Source organism: Felis catus, chromosome B3 (genome assembly GCF_018350175.1).
Source record: "Felis catus isolate Fca126 chromosome B3, F.catus_Fca126_mat1.0, whole genome shotgun sequence".
Classification (NCBI taxonomy): Eukaryota; Metazoa; Chordata; class Mammalia; order Carnivora; family Felidae; genus Felis; species Felis catus.
Window position 1 is genome coordinate 63,203,343 of NC_058373.1, and position 20,895 is coordinate 63,224,237.

Here is a 20,895-nt window from a genome sequence, read left to right on the forward strand (position 1 = left end):
TGTTAACTAAAGAGGTTTCTTCCCAGTTGTTTTTTTCGTAACTCCGAGTGCAATGATAGTAATTTCCGTAAGTGCGTGCGTTGTGTGTGTTTTCCTTTGGTGACTTCCCTTTCTCTTCATTTTTCTTTCAGTTGATAATATACTGGGAAGGGTCACTTAGGAAGTATTTATTTTACTGTTATTACATCTTTATGATTTAAGCTAATTCTTGATCACGATGAGGAGACAGGATAGGGAAGAAAATCAGTAAAGCACTCATTCATCCTCTGTTTCTCTTAATTCCTCTGGTTCAAAGTATCAGCAATGGCAGCCGTTTGTCCCTGATGCTGCCATATTCTTCCAGCTCTTTGAATTTCACATCAAGCAGTGAAGCTCTCACTATGCTGATGACTTCTCTCCTGTGAGGATTTTGAAAGGAACATGTTTCCTCCCTGGAGAGTTTCTGAAATACTCTTTTACAGTTTTCTGTTTAGAAAAACAGAAGAGTAATGGCAGCTTTGTAAAAAGAAAATTCTTTTTTTTTCACCCCCATATCTCAGTACTTCGTGGGATCTGGTTCATGATTGGGTGGTAGTTTTCACCTAAACAGAAAACGGCCAGCCTTTTGTTATTCCGTTAACCGTCTACCAGTTTTGTAGACATTTCACCGAATCATTTTCTGTACAATCTTAGATGCATGTGATTTTTTTGTTCCTAAAAAAGGCTTAAAAATAAATATTCTATAGGTAATAATTCTGCTTTATATTGAGTCTTTAAGCCATCAACTGAAGGTTGGGGTTCTGGCTTTGGGCCAGTTGAAACTGCTTCAAAGGGAAAGAGGAGTGTTAAGATATTGCGAAGAATATCTTCGCGCTTGGTCACTGGCAAAACCTTTATGGAGCCATCTTGGCTTCCTTAGGTCATGATGGCAAGGCCTGGGCACAGCTGCTTCTGAGCCCTTTACACAGCAAGAGTGGTGGTAGCAGAAACCACTCGTTTCTGGATTGGGGTAAAAGCGGAAAACAGAGCATTGGAATCTCTGTCCCTACTCAAATGTACCCCAGGACTTTGACATTAGTTGTGCTGCTAGTTTATTTAAGTTACTAGGTGCCATTTCCCAAAGGGAGGAAGCCAAGAGGTGGAAATAAAATTGTTCCAGGATACTCTTTGTTCTTTTTGTGTTACACCTGATTTTTTTTTTTTGTTATTATGTTGTTGGATTTTAAGAGTATCTGAGATCTCAAAGCTGAATAGTGATTCTAAAGACAGAAAATACCTTTTTAATGGTGATCAAACGTCATTCTTTAAAGAGAGACTGAGAATTCAGAAATCTGTTTAGCCTTTAGGATTTCAATAAAGCGACTATGGTGAGATTCTGTCATCATCATTTAAATCATACTTTCAGAATTCACATTTATAGTTCAGATAAAATTTTTTTTAAATCCTAAAAGGGAAAACCAGTATGTTACTTAGTTGTCATGTACTGAGATAATATATTTTTATGTGAGACAACATAGTTTTAGTGACAAAAGAGAAAACCGCATTTTGAGATTCCCATTGGATGCAGAAACAGAAATGTAACATCGTATTTGATGAAAAGAAATAATTAATGCCTCTTGAACGCAAAAAAAAAAAAACCCTCTTTAAATCTTTTGTTCAATTTCTTCTTGGCGTTTCCTCATTTCTAACTAAAGCCAGCACTGCACATTGAATTTTCAAGCCAGAAATGCTAACATGGCAAATTATTTTGCAGATATTATTTTTGGATTGGAATTCTTTTTGGATAAATACACTGAAAAGTATCTTGGTTAAACCTTGCGTATCTGTGCAGTTGATGAATGGGCTCCAATCTGTTGCTGAACCACAAATATTCATAGCACATATTCATATTATTTTTATTTTTAACCCTTCTGCAAACCATTAACTCATCAGTAATTTTTCTTCATGCTCCTTATGAAAGAATGTCTTTTAAGTAGAATGTGAATTCTGGTTTTCAGCAATTGATTCAACAATATTAATCAAGTACTTACTGGGTAGGAATTGTAGGGCGCTGAAAGACAAGTCAGGCCAGTGTAGAACTATGGAGTCAAAAAGCCTCACTTTGAGTTCTGGTTTGAGTTCACTTCCACTTACTGGTTCTGAGGACTTGGGCATTAATCAGAAGCACCCTGAACCCTAGTTTCTCTATTTATAAAATAGTAATAATATTCTTTTTTTTTAATTTTTTTTTTAACGTTTATTTCTTTTTGAGACAGAAAGAGACAGAGCATGAATGGGGGAGGGTCAGAGAGGGGAGACACAGAATCCGAAACAGGCTCCAGGCTCTGAGCTGTCAGCACAGAGACCGACTCGGGGCTCGAACTCAAGGACAGCGAGATCATGACCTGAGCTGAGGTCGGACGCTTAACTGACTGAGCCACCCAGGCGCCCCAGTAATAATATTCTTTAGGGCTTTTTTATCTTTTACTATTTTTTATTAAAAATTTTTTTTCCTTCCAACATTTTATTCAAATTCAAATTAATTAACATACAGTGTGGTATTGATTTCAGGAGTCGAATTTAATGATTCCTCACTTACATATTAGGGCTCTTTGAAAGGGTGGATGAGTCGATTTGTGTAAAGTGCTTACTTAGTGCGTGTCCGACACAAAACTCAACCAGTGATGTTATTGTTATAATAATAAGTGACTTGGGGTGCCTGGGTGGCTCAGTCGGTTAAGTGTCTGACTCTTGATTTCGGCTCAGGTCATGATCTCACGGTTCATGGTATCGAGCCCCGCATCGGGCTCTGGGCCGACAGCGTGGAGCCTGCTTGGGATTTTTTCTTTCTCCTCCTGTCTCTCTGCCTTTCTCCCACTCTCTCTCTCCACATCTCAAAAAAATAAATAAACATTAAAAAAGATAATAGGTGACCTAAGGAACACATTTTCTTGTGGGAGGCACAGGATATACATAGTTAAATGTGGTACAAGACAACATAGATAAGCACAATAGAAAGCTATAAAAGCAAAGTGCAGTGGGGTTCAGGGGAGAGAGAGAAAGCACATCCAGAAGGAATATCAGGAAAGTCTAGTTCCACAAGTGAGGGACACGAGGTGGAAAAGGAACTGGTAAATAAGGCAGAAGGAGTTAGAGGCCCAGAGAAGGCTGCCATGATACAGCATAACGTTGAAAGTTGGTGGCCTGCAGGGCAAAGTTGATTCACATGTGGATTTCCTTTAGCCCACACAGGGCTTACAGTTTTTTCAGTCAATGTGTAAAAATTGGGTGAATTCATATAGATATCTAAATGTCATCTAAATATCTAGTTTTTCTTGAGAAAATAGAACATCTGGCAACATCAGACCTGAATCCTTGCTTGGCAAACTGCAGAACTCATCCGAGTAGCAACTCCTGCTTTCCGTGGAGCACAAATTCTCCAGTTTGCCACAGTTTTCACGACTCCATGTCGTATTGCTAGACCCTGAGGCCTACTGCATGCATTTAGGTTACTGATCCAGCCCCTGTACAGGACACCAAAACATCTTTGAAAGCCCGCTTTCATAGGAGATGCTGTGGTGGTTAACCTTGAATATTCAGATTTATGCAGCTTCACGTTTGACCTTAAAGCAGCTTGCAGGGTACTGGAGGATAGGTGTAGACCTAGAACAAGTTGTCGGATGACCGCACGGTGGAAGAAGTACCACAGTATGGAAATGATCTTATGAAAAGTACAGGGAGTCTGTGGTAGCAGAGAAAGGCAAGGTTACTTTCTGAAGGCATGATGTTTAAAAAATTCCTTTGGAGATTTTTTAAAATTTCGGTCAAGAAAACAGTTTCCCTAACAAGTTGAAACCCTCAGACTTTCTGACTTGTTGACTGTGGCAACTAATAAGGTGCGAAGTCGGTAGGCACATGAGCCGAGGATGATAATTTGAGGGACTCCAGAAATGTGACTCAGAGCTTAAGGAAGTTGCTGTGAAAGGAGTAGTTAAGAAATCTTCTTCTCCTTTTGGGCTTGCTGATTAGGATATTCTCATAGGATACCTTGGCCTGGCTCTTAACTTTATGGCAATATTTTAAAAGCAGAAGTTGGCTTTCACGTGTCTGATTTCCTTAGTGTAAAACAAAGCACGGGGTCACCTTCAGAAGGAAGAATGGCGTATCACTGCTGTGGCTGTAATGTGAATAATATCACGTGGTCGCAGTTTTGACATCTGCTTCTTATTTTCATTTCATCTTAGCAGAAGAGAACGAATTGAAGCCATTTTTTCCTTACAATCTGTGGTTTAACTCTGCATACCTTTCCACATCCATCCCCTAACCCTCCAACAAATCAGTTAGTTTTTTCCTCATGTTGTAAATCCCACCATAAAATTGAGCGATGTTCTATAATTTAGTTACTGTATTTCTTATTTGTAGCTGTATTAGGTTCCAGCTTTCTCCAGAAATATCTAAGATATAGGAGTTCTGTAGGTATTCAGTTTCTTAAGTCCTTAGCAAATGGATTCAATAACAAATTCTCTTCAGTTTGGCTGTTGTAAAGAAGTGTAATTTATTCATGTTTCATGCAATCAGTCTTACTAAATCTAGAATTCCAGTTCATGCTTAGGTTTTTTTTTTTTCTGGTTGGGAGAAGGTCTTCAAAACTGTACTCATTTTAAGAGCCATTTCTTGTTTCTTTTTTTAAAAAATTTATTTAATTTTATATATTTTTAAATTTACATCCAGATTAGTTAGCATATAGTGCAACAATGATTTCAGGAGTAGATTCCTTAATGCCCCTTACCCGTTTAGCCCATCCCCCCTCCCACACCCCCTCCAGTAATCCTCTGTTTGTTCTCCATATTTATGAGTCTCTTCTGTTTTGTCCCACTCCCCGTTTTTATAAGATTTTTGTTTCCCTTCCCTTATGTTCATCTGTTTTGTCTCTTAAAGTCCTCATATGAGTGAAGTCATATGATTTTTGTCTTTCTCTGACTAATTTCACTTAGCTTGATACCCTCCAGTTCCATCCACGTAGTTGCAGATGGCAAGATTTCATTCTTTTTGATTGCCGAGTAATACTCCATTGTATATATATGCCACATCTTCTTTATCCATTCATCCATCGATGGGCATTTGGGCTCTTTCCATACTTTGGCTATTGTTGATAGTGTTGCTATAAACATTGGGGTGCATGTGTCCCTTTGAAACAGCACACCTATATCCTGTGGATAAATGCCTAGTAGTGCAATTGCTGGGTCATAGGGTAGTACTATTTTTAGTTTTTTGAGGAACCTCTATACTGTTTTCCAGAGTGGCTGCACCAGCTTGCATTCCCAGGCATTTCTTTGTTCTTAAACCAACTGGTTTAATTGAATATAAAGGTCTTCCTTACATTTGTTTGTTTGTTTTTGTTCTTAAAATGTTGGTTCAGTTGTACACATTTTGGTAAGGCCAACAAAAAACTAACAAACATTTGATTGAGGAAAATTGTAGTTGTATTCATCTTTTTTCTTCCCAAAAGCATACTATTGTTGACAACAACAATTAACAGTTTTTTGTCTCTTCCTGTTTCAACATTAGCTAAAGCTGAAGAAATATAAAATGTAATCCTATAACATGTTTTATTGCTGAGTCCAGGGGTTTGCAGAGTTCAGGTAATGGCTATCTAGTCTACTTGATGTCAGATTACTTAATATGATGGTTGAGGGCAGGAATCTAGGAATTTTTTATGTATGCTAGTCACAAGCACAGAAGTCTTATTGACCATTGTGTCATTTCAAAAAACTATAGAAGCATGTCATAAGAGTATGGATTTCTTGATTGGGAAATGAACAAGAAATTACTTCAAATGTCCTTGCTAACTTGTCAAACATTTCCCAAATGAATCTGTGGAGTTCTTCTTACCACCTGTGTTTTACAGATTAAAGTTTATATTTATATTTTTTTATTTTTCTGTGTTAAGTCTCCTGTGTAGTCAAGGTTTCTTTCATTTCATGGCAATATTCTAAAATGGTAAAAACAATTTGGCTGAAAGATTTTTTCCCTACCTCTACTACTGCTAGGCAAATGACCCACCTGATGACAGAAAATAGCAATTGCTTTTGGAAAAAGATAGCTTTTGTTTGATAACACAGGGAAAGCTGGCTTTATTTAGGCAGGTTTGTATTTTTCTGTTTAGTTAGTTTCAAAGACCCCTGTTGACTCAGTCAACACCACAGATATTTTTCTAAGGTGAACCTAGAATCTGTTGGCAATCAATTAGTCAAATCAATAAATATTGACCTCAGGGACAGTTCTCATTTTGTGGCTCCTTGGATATTCTGTGCATATCACAGAGAGCTTTTATTGAACTGAATTTTACTTTTACTGAATAAAAACATTTCTGTATGCCTGAAAACCAGAAACGATATGGCTGGTCAGAGAATCTGCTCAAAACATTCCTACCATAGGAAATCAAGATATTTCCTTAAAAAATTTTTTTGATGTTTATTTATGAAAGAGAGAGAGAGACACAGAGTGTGATTTGGGGAGGGGGAGAAAGAGAGTGAGACCCAGAATTTGAAGCAGGCTCCAGGCTCCAAGCTGCCAGCACAGAGCCTAATGCAGGGCTCAAACCCACAAACCATGAGATCATGACCTGAGCCGAAGTGGGACGCTTAACCGACTGAGCCAACCAGGCGCCCCAAGATATTTCCTGATGATCATGAAAATGCATAGTACTGGTTGGCACTTTGATTTGACAAGAGAACGTCTCCTGGTACCAACAGAGCTTCTTGAAAATGCCAGTGGGATTTTTGTTGCTGTTGTTAGAATCAATGATTATCTTTTTTTGCTCCCTGTTGGCCTATCTTTCACTGCTTGCTATCCTTCAAATATTTGAACTATATGGTTATGCTATCAGATTACAACTGAGGAAGGCTGTTACATATCCTTGGGTCTAACAGTAGAGAATTACAGAACTCATAAGATATGAGAGTTGGAAGAAAGTGTTTTGGAAGAACTTGAGACAGAAAGAGAAAGTGACTTGCTTAAAAGTATATAGCTGGTTATACCAGCAGAACTGGGGCTAAAACCTACTTTTGGGCCAGTACCTTTGGGTACAGAGAGTCACATTGTCAGAGCAGAACAGAAATAGCCTTGCTAGAATAATATTTCTGTTTTCTTAAAAATAAAATATGACTTCTGCTTATGAAGTTAATATGTGTTTATTATAGAAAATTCAGGAGTTACAAAAACATCTAAGAAAAATAAGGTGAAAGAAACAAGATTTTTACCATCAAATTCAATTTCCTTTGAGTTTACTTCTCTGCAAATACACACACACACACACACACACACACACACACACACACGGTATACCAGTTAGAATTTTGAGCAAGAAAGAGAAAACAGCCAGCTTGGATTTTGAAGATAAGTAAGTTAAGGAACTATTTATGGATTTAAAGGAGCCAATATGGGACGTTAGGACACATAGGGACTAGCAACAGTGGATAGGGGAAGAAAAAGTGTATTGGAACTTAGGGAGAGCTGGAGCTGTGGGAGAATGATAAACAAACATTTACAGTTTTGCCATCCAAAACTGTAATCACAGAAGGTGTAGGCAAAGGATTAACCAATCCTTCCCCCTTCATCATGAGAATTTGAGCTGTAGTTAGCTTTCTAACTGCTCCCCTGGCAATACGATGAAAGTTGGAAGGTTAACAATGTTAGGAGGCAACTTTGCTCATGCTAAAGATGACCCAGGGATTGGGAGAATTATAAAGGCCTGGTGGAGAAGCTCTACTTTCAGTCTCACTTAGTGCAGTGTTTCTTGAGACCGGGCATGTCCCTGGCTGGGACACTGTGGGGGTGTGCCTGTGGGATCATTTCAAGAGATGGTGTTCTTATGAGATATATAGCTTTTGAGCCACGGTAGCTTCCTTGCCCTTGTACCTATACTGTCATGACACAGACTGTGGCAAAAACTCCCATTGACCAGGGGTACCTGACACTACCCTGCCGTGTTTCCTGTCCTATGTTCATCTAAGTAGACTAGCTCCACCCGTGGCCTCTGTCTTTGCACATGAATATTCAATTGAATCTAAGATAATTCTCCTGATGGGCCCCTTGGGGATATATTGCTGCCAAAACCTTAATGCCAGAGCAGGAAGGAAAAGGGGAAGATACTGCAAGCTCTCTTTTCTCCTGCTCTCCCGTTCATTGATTGAACCTACCCACAAGACAGCGGTCAAGGAGAAAGAGTCTGATTGGCCTAGCTTGAGTCAGGTGTTCTCCCATAGTTTGTTTATCATTCTCGTGTTGATGGACATTTGCCTATAAGCCTAAAGCTGCTGTGAACGTTTGTGTACAAGGCTTAAGTCATACATTTTCATTTCTCTTGGATAGAGTCACAGGAGTGGAACTATGGGTCATAGGAAAGACAAACACTGAACTCTTTAAGAAACTACCAAACAATTTTCCAAAGTGGTTGTACCATTGTATACTCCCATCAATAACATTTGAGAGTTCCTCTTGGTCCCTACCTTTCCAATATTTGGGGTTAACAAAATTTTTCATCTGGGCCATTTTTGTGGCTGTGTAGTGATATCTGATTGTGATTTTAATTTACATTTCCCTGATTACTTAATGATGTATAGGGCTTTTTCACGTGCTTATTTGTCATTCATGTGTCTTCTTTTATGAAGTATCCAAGTCGCTTTAAAGCTACACTATCTTTTTTTTGTATTTATTCTTCCTTATTTTATTATTGAATTGTGTGAGTTCCTTACATATTTTGGATACAAGTCCTTTGACAGGTTTGTGTGTTTTAAATTTTACTCTCAGCCTGTGGATTGTCTTAATGGTGGCTTTGAATAAGCAAAATTTAAAATATAAATGAAGTCTGAATTAGAAATGTTTTTCTGTGTCTTTTCTTCGCATACCCAAAAACTAAAAATAAAATCATAGTTGTAGATTATTAAAATGCTGTCTCTTAAAAAAAAGATTTCCATTTAAAAATGAAATCCAATTTGGATGTTTTTCATCTCACTATAATTTATAGACTGAATGTTTGTGTCCTCTCAAAATTCATATGTTGAAATCTGATCCCCAGTGTGATGGTATTTGGAGGTCAGGACTTTGGGATGTGATTAGGTCATAAGGGTGGAGCCATCATGAAGGGGATTAGTGCCCTGATAAAAAAAGACGCAGAGAGCTCTCTTGTCCCTTCTACCATGTGAGGACACAGAAAAGAAGATGGTCCTCTAGGAACCAGGAAGCAGGCCTTTATCAGACATCAAGTCTGCCAATGCCTTGATCTTGGAGAAATACATTTGTGTTGTTTATAAGCCACCTTCAATGTGGTCTTCTATAATAGCAACTCAGACGGACTAAGACACTGTGTATCCTACTTCATGGTAGATATATCTTTATAAAAGTTGATGAAATGCTGGATGCTTAAAGCTTCCGAGAGACCTAGGGGTGACTGGGTGGCTTAGTCGGTTGAGCGTCTGACTTCGGCTCATTTCATGATCTCACAGTTCGTGAGTTCAAGCCGTGCATCAGACTCTGTGCTGACAGCTTGGGTCCTGGAGCCTGCTTCAGATTCTGTGTCTCCCTGTCTCTCTGCTCTTCCCCTGATCACACTCTGTCTCTCTCTCAAAAATAAATAAAGATTAAAAAAAATTTTTTTAAAAAAGCTGCAGAGAGACCTTTATACCATCCTTTTCAAATGCCTCCCTAACATTAGGTTTCGTTCTTAAATATATTCCTGATAATAATTCAGCCTCTGGATGCTTCTAGAGATTGAGAGCTTCCAGAAGTGTGTCCCCTTTTATGGAAAACAAAATGTAAAATAATCGCTTCTTGAAATTGAAATACTCAATTCAGAGTTCAACAGAGTTCTGAGGACCAGATTACAGTTGACTTTTGAACAGTGCAGGGATGAGGGGCACTGACACCCAATGCAGTGTAAAATCTGCGTTCTTACTTCTGACTTTCCATAAGCTTAACTACTGTTAACTGGAAACCGTACCGGTAGCGTTAACAGTTGATTAACCCATATTTTGTATGCTATATGTATTATATACAGAATTCTTGCAATAAAGAAAGATAAATAAAATGTTATTTAGGAAATCATAAGGAAAGAGAAAATACATTTATTTATTTATTTTTTAATATATGAAATTTATTGTCAAATTGGTTTCCATACAACACCCAGTGCTCATCCCGAAAGATGCCCTCTTCAATACCCATCACTTACCCTTCCCTCCCTCCCACCCCCCCCATCAACCCTCAGTTTGTTCTCAGTTTTTAAGAGTCTCTTATGCTTTGGCTCTCTCCCACTCTAACCTCTTTTTTGTTTTTTTTTCCCTTCCCCTCCCCCATGGGTTCCTGTTAAGTCTCTCAGGATCCACATAAGAGTGAAAACATATGGTGTCTGTCTTTATCTGTATGGTTTATTTCACTTAGCATCATACTCTCTAGTTCCATGCACGTTGCTACAAAAGGCCAGATTTCATTCTTATTGCCACGTAGTACTCCATTGTGTATATAAACCACAATTTCTTTATCCATTCATCGGTTGATGGACATTTAGGCTCTTTCCACAATTTGGCTATTGTTGAGAGTGCTGCTATAAACATTGGGGTACAAGTGCCCCTATGCATCAGCACTCCTGTATCCCTTGGGTAAATTACTAGCAGTGCTACTGCTGGGTCATAGGGTAGGTGTATTTTTAATTTTTTGAGGAACCTCCACACTTGTTTTCCAGAGTGGCTGCACCAGTTTGCATTCCCACCAACAGTGCAAGAGGGTTCCCGTTTCTCCACATCCTCTCCAGCATCTATAGTCTCCTGATTTGTTCATGTTAGCCACTCTGACTGGCGTGAGGTGATATCTGAGTGTGGTTTTGATTTGTATTTCCCTGATGAGGAGCGATGTTGAGCATCTTTCATGTGCCTGTTGGCCATCTGGATGTCTTCTTTAGAGAAATGTCTGTTCATGTTTTCTGCCCATTTCTTCACTGGATTATTTGTTTTTTGAATGTGGAGTTTGGTGAGCTCTTTATAGATTTTGGGTACTAGCCCTTTGTCCGATATGTCATTTGCAAATATCTTTTCCCATTCCATTGGTTGCCTTTTAGTTTTGTTGGTTGTTTCCTTTGCTGTGCAGAAGCTTTTTATCTTCATGAGGTCCCAGTAATTCATTTTTGCTTTTAATTCCCTTGCCTTTGGGGATGTGTCGAGTAAGAGATTGCTACGGCTGAGGTCAGAGAGGTCTTTTCCTGCTTTCTCCTCTAGGGTTTTGATGATTTCCTGTCTCACATTCAGGTCCTTTATCCGTTTTGAGCTTATTTTTGTGAATGGTGTAAGAAAATGGTCTAGTTTCATTCTTCTGCTTTCTCCTCTAGGGTTTTGATGATTTCCTGTCTCACATTCAGGTCCTTTATCCATTTTGAGCTTATTTTTGTGAATGGTGTAAGAAAATGGTCTAGTTTCATTCTTCTGCATGTTGCTGTCCAGTTCTCCCAGCACCATTTGTTAAAGAGACTGTCTTTTTTCCATTGGATATTCTTTCCTGCTTTGTCAAAGATGAGTTGGCCATCCTTTTGTGCGTCTAGTTCTGGAGTTTCTATTCTATTCCATTGGTCTATGTGTCTGTGTTTGTGCCAATACCTTGCTGTCTTGATGATTACAGCTTTGTAGTAGAAGCTAAAGTCTGGGATTGTGATGCCTCCTGCTTTGGTCTTCTTCTGCAAAATTACTTTGGCTATCCGGGGCCTTTTGTGGTTCCATATGAATTTTAGGATTGCTTGTTCTAGCTTCGAGAAGAATGCTGGTGCAATTTTGATTGGGATTGCATTGAATGTGTAGATAGCTTTGGGTAGTATTGACATTTTAACAATATTTATTCTTCCAACCCATGAGCACGGAATGTTTTTCCATTTCTTTATATCTTCTTCAATTTCCTTTATAAGCTTTCTATAGTTTTAAGCATACAGATCTTTTACATCTTTGGTTAGATTTATTCCTAGGTATTTTATGCTTCTTGGTGCAATTGTGAATGGGATCAGTTTCTTTATTTGTCTTTCTGTTGCTTCATTGTTAGTGTATAAGAATGCAACTGATTTCTGTACATTGATTTTGTATCTTGCAACTTTTCTGAATTCATGTATCAGTTCTAGCAGACTTTTGGTGGAGTCTATCGGATTTTCCATGTATAATATCATGTCATCTGCAAAAAGTGAAAGCTTGACTTCGTCTTTGCCAATTTTGATGCCTTTGATTTCCTTTTGTTGTCTGATTGCTGATGCTAGAACTTCCAGCACTATGTTAAACAGCAGCGGTGAGAGTGGGCATCCTTGTCGTGTTCCTGATCTCAGGGGGAAAGCTCTCAGTTTTTCCCCATTGAGGATGATGTTAGCTGTGGGCTTTTCATAAATGGCTTTTATGATGTTTAAGTATGTTCCTTCTATCTCGACTTTCTCGAGGGTTTTTATTAAGAAAAGATGCTGAATTTTGTCAAATGCTTTTTCTGCATTGATTGACCGGATCATATGGTTCTTATCTTTTCTTTTATTAATGTGATATAGCACGTTGATTGATTTGCGAATGTTGAACCAGCCCTGCAGCCCAGGAGTGAATCCCACTTATAATTCTTTTTATATGCTGTTGAATTCGATTTGCTAGTATCTTCTTGAGAATTTTGCATCCATATTCATCAGGGATATTGGCCTGTAGTTCTCTTTTTTCACTGGGTCTCTGTCTGGTTTAGGAATCAAAGTAATACTGGCTTCATAGAATGAGTCTGGAAGTTTTCCTTCCCTTTTTATTTTTTGGAATAGCTTGTGAAGGATAGGTATTATCTCTGCTTTAAACGTCTGGTAGAATTCCCCAGGGAAGCCATCTGGTCCTGGACTCTTATTTGTTGGGAGATTTTTGATGACTGATTCAATTTCTTCTCTGGTTATGGGTCTGTTCAAGCTTTCTATTTCCTCCTGTTTGAGTTTTGGAAGTGTGTGGGTGTTTAGGAATTTGTCCATTTCTTCCAGGTTGTCCAGTTTGTTGGCATATAATTTTTCATAGTATTCCCTGACAATTGCTTGTATTTCTGAGGGATTGGTTGTAATAAGTCCATTTTCATTCATGATTTTATCTATTTGGGTCATCTCCCTTTTCTTTTTGAGAAGCCTGGCTAGAGGTTTATCAATTTTGTTTATTTTTTCAAAAAACCAACTCTTGGTTTCATTGATCTGCTCTACAGTTTTTTTTAGATTCTATATTGTTTATTTCTGCTCTGATCCTTATTATTTCCCTTCTTCTGCTGGGTTTGGGGTGTCTTTGCTGCTCTGCTTCTATTTCCTTTATAAAGGTGTGCTGTTAGATTTTGTATTTGGGATTTTTCTTGTTTCTTGAGATAGGCCTGGATTGCAATGTATTTTCCTCTCAGGACTGCCTTTGCTGCATCCCAAAGCGTTTGGATTGTTGTAATGTCATTTTCATTTGTTTCCATATAGAAAATACGTTTATTTATAGCACTGTACTGTTTATTGAAAAATAATCTGTGTGAAAGTGGACCTATGTGGTTCAAACTCATGTTGTCCAAGGGTCAGCTGTACAGTCTATTGGCCAGTGCTTATACAGCTTCAGGGTTATAGTTTGTGTTGGGATACAGAGTAGGATTAGTCATGGTCCCTCTCTGAGCAGTGACAGTGTGGTAATTGCGATGAGGGAACATGTGGCATGACCCAGAGAATAACTGCCCTTCCTAGGTGTGTTAGGGAACATTTTATAGGGGAAATATATTTGTGCTCAAAAAGAGTTGGAGTCTTCACAAGGAGCTGGAGGAAAGGGGCATGGAGTAGTAGAGAACTAGTAGTAGTGAGTATTGCCATGGTTTTGGGTCTGAGACCCAAGCAGTGGGAAACGAGGCTGAAGAGCTAGTCAGGGTACAGACCAGAAATGATCGAGGACTTTGCTCAGTGGCTTTGCTCTGTGGCATCTCTGCACAGGGTGGAGTGAATGGGAGACTGTTGGCCCTCAGATCAGTTAAGAGGCTCAAGTTAAGTGGATGGTTCTCAAATTTTCAAGTAGTTGTATTCAGGCTGTCCGTCCCCTATTGAATCAGAATCTCCGGTGTGGAGGCTTGGCCTTTGAAAGTTTTCCCAGGCTCTGTGGGTGAGTCTGAAGGCCACTGGAGTTTGAAAACCACCGTTTAGGTGAATGATGAGGCAGTAAGAGAGGAGGGCCTTAATTAAGAGGTATTAGGAAGCGAGATGGTGACCCTTCAAGAAAAATTGAAGTTAATGAGACATTTATCCCAGAGGCTAAATATTTTTAGCTTCCAAAAAAATTATACTTTTCCTGTCATTTTTTTTAAAAAATGGAATTTGTAATAAAATAGTATGGGATTATATTGATTTTGAGGAACATTTAATGATATAGAAAAATAATCGATTTGTATTGATAAGTGAAAAAATTCAAATTGAAAATGACAATACGGTGTGATCCAAGTTCTATGAAAAAGAAGCAGTCACAAAAAAAATATGCTAAGTAACCATTAATTCAAAGTACATAACAGAGCACCTGGGTGACTCAGTCAGCTAAGCGTGTGACTTTTGATTTCGGCTCAGGTCATGATCCCAGGGTTGTCAGATCAAGCTCTGCATTGGGCTCTGTGCTGAGCATGGAGTCTGCTTAAGATTCTCTCTCTCTTTCTCTGCCCCTCTCCCCTGCTTGTGCTCTCTCTTTCTAAGAAAATAAAAATAAAAAATAAAAAACTAAATAACAAAACAAGTTACAAATTTTTTAGAGCTAAAAAGTAGTGACAATGTCACATACTAAAATCACACTATATAAAGTTTAGGTAGAGGGTAAAGTGTAGTTTTAAATGTAATTTTCTTCTTAAAATGAAACTGTATTATTTGAATTTTCTGTTTCATTTATGAATCGCTAATTAACAAAGTCCCTGACATTCAGTGTCTTAGGAATGTTCCAGCTTCATCTTAGGTTAACTGGAGAGAGTGCTGCTCCTATCGCTTCAATAGAAAATGGCAGGTAATCTGCATAATCAATACTCTTTCTGAATCAGTGTTTTTCATCACAGAGCTGAGGTCTCAAGGCACCAAAATAACCCCAAATACAAGAAATGAAAGCATCTTCAAGGAGACACTGGTTACAAGTACTTCTTACTTGGGGTAGATAATGGGCATGATACAAGCTCTGTAAGGGATGAGAGTGTTGGAGGGTTCTGGTTTGAGTAACTTCAAACACAACATTTATGACATTATGTCAGTTACCTGCATGGCAGCACAGAGTAGGAGATCTGTGGGAGAAAAGATAGGAAGTGAAGTTATATATATAAAGCCAACTTTCTCTCAAATACTCATTTTTATACCCATTAATTTTGAAAGATTATGGTTCTGTCCATTCAAATATTGCTGATAATAGTGAACTACTTCCATTATGTAATCTTTATTCCTTTCAGAGGGCATATTTAACTCACATTTGTTAGCCACTAAGATTTGTTGCATACCTACTACCTACTGTGATGACTTTGGGGCCGAATGTTATTATCATTTTGCAGATGCTAAAACTGAAGTTCAGACAGGTTAGTTGATTTCCCTAAAGCCATCTTAGTCAGGAGCCAGGTAGAGCCAGGATTCAAAACTCCTGACTTTGCCCATTCCAGTTCACTAAGCAAACATCTGCCTCTCATAGTATGGATAGGCAGGATTTTTTTTTCTTGTTATTTATATATGATGAACTTGGAGTCCAGAGCAAGTGTGATTTGCCCAAGATCTTGGGCTGATATGTATAGAGCAGGGACCAGAGCCCAGGTTGCTGCTTCCTGGCCACTTCTCTTTTCACTCTAACTTCTTGATTTCTAAATGATTGACTTTATTTTCCTACTTGTTTTATGTATAGTTGGACCCTTCTCCTTCAAAGAGGAAGAGTTTAGGGAATTATAAATATAATTTGTTTTAAAAGTAGGTTCCATGCCCAGTGCAGGGCTTGAACTCATGACCCTGAAATCAAGACCTGAGATCAAGAGTCAGACACTCCACCAGCTGAGCTACCCAGGTACCCCTGAATATCATTTTGAAGGGAAGAAATATTGTTTGAGAAGCAAAGCCAAACCTTTAAAGTTCATTTGCTTTGGGGCGGCATGTAATGGTACATTTCCAACCTGTGTGTGAATTTTTTTTTTTTTTTTTGATTAGGAACCTGACCTTAATGATGATGATAAAAATATGGAAATAACTCCAGGAGAAAAGGTACTTCGGAACGCCAAAGAGCAACGGGATCAGCAAAACCGGCTGAGAGAGATAGATGACAAACTGAGAAAGATGAAGGAAAATGTGGTAAGTCTTCTTTATTTAAAGTTTAACTGTAACCAATGATTGTATGTATGTATGTATGTATGTATTTATTTATTTATTTTTTCAACGTTTATTTATTTTTGGGACAGAGAGAGACAGAGCATGAACGGGGGAGGGGCAGAAAGAGAGGGAGACACAGAATCGGAGACAGGCTCCAGGCTCTGAGCCATTGGCCCAGAGCCTGACGCAGGGCTCGAACTCACGGACCGCGAGATTGTGACCTGGCTGAAGTCGGACGCTTAACCGACTGCGCCACCCAGGCGCCCCACCAATGATTGTATTTAAAAAAGCCTCCAGTTTCCTTTGACTGTTTATGACTGGTTTTATGTGTTAAGTCCATGGAGGAAACTGACATGGGAATATGTCAGTAAGAATTTGAATAAAAGCTAAAAATATGATTCGTAGAACTTAAAGGAATATTATACTTACTTTATGTGATATAATAAATCTGTGAAATCCTATCTGAAGTCAGAATGATGATCCATATGCCTAATATTCTGTGCCTGACAGTGACATAAATTTTTTTTTAATGGAAAAATCTGGTAGTTATTCTCCACAAAATCATCTTTATATATCGAACTTATGCCTTAAGTAGTCCCACTTTTTGTTCATAATTCATAATATATTATTACTCAGTTTTAATTCGTTCTAAATCCTTCGTGTGCCTATTTCATGTTTTAATTGATTGTCATTGAAAGACATATCACTGCGGGTGAGAGAAAGCTCTTAAATTAGCACAATTGTGAGTTGGTTGATATTCTGAACCCATTAGAAATGCTCCATAATATTCTGATTTTGCAGCTACCCGTAGTATGCTTCCACCTGGATACTTGCTTTTACCTAAAATTAAACATGACAAGGCTAAACTTGTGATTCCACCTACATCCTCTCTCCCAGGGCTGGTCTTGTCCTAATTGCCAGCAGTACCTACTTTCTGTCTCCTGCTAAATCCTGTTATCTTGGGTGATCTTCAAGCCTCATTAAGTTTTAACCAGTATGTCTAATTTGCTGTCATATCTTGCCGCAGTTCTTTATGACTCTTTGGAATCTTCTCTTTTTTTTTTGTCCTTGCTTGTATCACCCTTCTGTCAGCACTGTCCCCTCCTGTCTAGCCGCTTAACCCTGGTCAGTCTCTTCTCTTATTATTTTATTTTATATGCTGTTCCATGGGAGTGAGCGTCAGGTAAGTGATTTTGATTCCATTCTGATCTTCTTAGAGCTCTCCAAGAGTGTGGCCCGGTCCTGACTGAGATTCTTCACCCCTAATGACCGTGTCCTGCTGAATTGCTCTTAACCTTTTGCCAGCCATGGACAGCTTCACTGACTCTCAGCCTAAAGGACAGCTAGGTCTACCTAATGAGAGTCAGGCAACAGATCTAAGGGAATACATGCGTTGTGCTTCTCTTTAGAATTCATTTTTGTTTACTTTTCATGGGAAATTAAATGGGAATTATGTTTCAGGGAGACCTTCATTTTTATTTTCTGAGGGTTTTTTTTTTTTTCTCCTTGAATCTATTGATACGGGGAGGAAGTGGAAGAGGTAAGAATGGTTAGGGAGTGTAAACAGGCTCTTGGCCAATAGTTGTGGTGGTAGTGATAGGGCATTGCAAACTTGATGCGGTAAGTAAAATGTTTGTGGTTTGACTCATTTTGAAAATGGTTGGCACTTCTCACCCCATGCCTGCCAATCCAAAGCAGGCAAAGCCTGTCATTCTCCCTAATTCATTTCTCCTGATTTCTCACCATTTGTCTTATGCCTTGGACTTGTATCCATTATTTTCTACCATGTCTCTATTATTATTTAATTTTTGACTCAAAACCTGGGTCCTTTAGGAAATCTTGTATATTTTTCCAGTGTCATATGAAGGTTGGATAGATTTACAGAAGTATGATCAATACTAAGAGTTAGTCGTTATCTAAGTGGAAAAGAATCATGTGTAAGTAGAGAAGAACAACGACTGTGGGCCTACAGTGGCAGGCACCGTTCGAAGTACTTTGTAACTTATGAACTTACCTAGTCTTTATAACCACTCAGTGAGGTAAACACTACTATCCTCGTTTTCCAGACAAGGAAATAGAGACGTGGAGAGGTTGAGTAACTTCCTCAAGCATACGTAGCTACTGAGTGGAAGAGACGGGATTGAAATGATTAACTTTCAACTTTATTGTTTTACAGTCAACACTTTGAGAAACTTGTGTGATAAAGGCATATGAGTGTTGGCATATGAGTCTTTATGTTTTGACTGCTTAGAGTTTCACACTATCCTATGGGTCACGTTGTGTACCACATGTGTGTCCTTTTCAGGGAACATACTATGTCTGTTTAAAACTCTGCGAAACTCATTGCACCTCATAGACTTCTGGGTTCTTTGTGCATTGGGAATCTGGAGACCTGACTCCTTGTTTCAGAGTTGTCAGGGGCCTACTCCGTCACCTTGAAGAAGTCACTTAGTCTCTTGAAGACTTGGTTTTCTTACTTTAAAATCAAGAGAGTAGGGCTAGATGACCTTCTGCCTGTGAATGTTGGCATATTTTGGGTGAGAAATGATGTCATTTATAACATGTAAAGCTTAGTGTGTGTGCTTCCCGATTGTTCAGTAGTAATTGGTTTAAATATTCTATTGAAAGTTACTTTTGGAAGTTTAGTAACACTTTTTGGGAGAATGTGAGATTGTCTTTCATATGTATAAAAAAAGTTAGCTTGCTACCTATAGAGCAAAGAATATGTTGTCCGTATGATAGCTTCCGGAAACGGCTAATTTTACAGTTTTGTCTTCTTCTTCCTATTACAAGAGAACATTGTTTCAGGATCACTGATTTGGGTGAAAGCAGTAATCTGTGGACATTGAATTGGTGATTTATGGGTAAAGGCCATATTCAATTTTAGGGATGAACTGGGGAAAGAGTGAGGAAAAGGGCAATGTGGAGCCCTGGGGGTAGTCCTGGAACCACCTGAATCCTAGGTTTGATCTGTCAGCAAGGGCTGGAAAAATGACTTAATTCCGTGTTTCAGGTGGTAGGCTGAGGCTGCAAATGCACATTCGCTTCAGTCAAGCTTAGTCGAGGCAGTGGGATTTGGCTAAGCCTGAAGGTGGTAGTAGTTGTATTGGTGTCACTGGATCTTGCTATTAGGAGCTGTTAGGAGCGAGGGAAAGTAGGCACTTTGACTTGGCGGTTGGGGTTTGTGCTGAGCCACTTCTCACCTGGTGGGCTCCCATGGGGTTGGGAGTATTGGCTTCGACCATGGATGAGAGTTCCTCTGTCAAGCTGACTCCTTGTATGGAGATGATTTGAGATGATAGCATCAAGAGAAAATGAAAATAGCTATATTCATAGAACAGGCCATACAAGACAGATCCCACAGACAACCTCTCCGTCATTTGCATACAGTGGTCTCTGGTACCTGTCCCCTGATTTTCCCACTAGCTCAGAGAGTCACTCTGTGTTCTTTTAGGTACCATACGGGCTTCTTTGCCCATTGACTCTTTCCAACCCAGTCTGCTCTATATTACCTCCCTGCATTGTAGTTTTGTTATGTAAGCTTCTATACATGGGACATAGTGGTTAAGAACCATACACTGGAGCAGCCTGCTTGGGTTTGAATCTCAACTCTGTACTTACTAGCTGTGTGACCTTGGACAGGTATTTTGACCTCTCTGTGCTTTAGTTCTTTGATCTGTAGAATGGGATAGTTATCCCCTTTATAGGTTGTTATGAAGATTAAATTAGTTAGCATGTATATAAAGTGCTCCGAACAGGGCTTGGCACGTCTTAAGTGCTATCTAAATGTTTATTATTAGTATTGTTATTTTTATTATTAACATTATTAAGATGGCATTTACATATGCTTGTTTCTATGATAACAAAGGGAAAGATATAGCAGAGAGGATGAAATTGAATATGGAGGTAAACCTTAGAATCAAGGGGCGCCTGGGTGGCTCAGTCGGGTAAGTGTCCAACTTCAGCTCAGGTGACGATCTCTCAGTTTGTGAATTCAAGCCCCACATCAGGCTCTGTCCTGACACCTCAGAGCCTGAAGCCTGCTTCGGATTCTGTGTCTCCCTCTTTCTTTGCTCCTCCCCTCTCACACTTTATCTCTCTCAAAAATAAACATTAAAACAAAATTTAAAAAAAAGAAAAAAGAAAAATTAAAAAAAATTTGAATTCCAATGCAGTTAATATACAGTGTTATATTAGTTTCAGGTGTACAATATAGTGATTCAGCACTTCCATACGCCACCCAGAGCTCATCACGACAAGTGCACTCCTTAACCCCCATCACCTATTTCACCCATCTCCCTACCTACCTCCCCGCTGGTAACTATCAGTTTGTTCTCTATAGTTAAGAGTCTGTTTCCTGGTTTGTCTCTCTTTTTAATCCTTTGCTTATTTGTTTTGCTTATTTGTTTTGTTTCTTAACTTGTTTTGTTCACATGTGAGTGAAGTCATATGGTGCTTGGCTTTCTGGGACTGATTTATTTTGCTTAGCATTATATTCTCTGGCTCCATCTGTATTGTTGAAAATGGCAAAATTTCATTCTTTTTTTTTATGGCCGAATAATGCTCCATTGTTTGTGTGTGTGTGTATA

At 38.8% G+C, this 20,895-nt stretch overlaps 1 protein-coding gene across 3 annotated transcripts in view; it reads left to right on the plus strand.

Moving 5' to 3' along the window:
• The window catches only part of FSIP1 (fibrous sheath interacting protein 1), a 201,030-nt gene that overhangs the window by 54,988 nt on the left and 125,147 nt on the right, over window positions 1-20,895 (plus strand). For all 3 annotated transcript variants that reach the window (XM_006932677.5, XM_045059560.1, XM_045059561.1), the window contains exon 10: window positions 16,148-16,288. In XM_006932677.5, coding sequence (XP_006932739.4) covers window positions 16,148-16,288 — 141 coding nt within the window. The remainder of the gene's footprint in view (window positions 1-16,147; window positions 16,289-20,895) is intronic.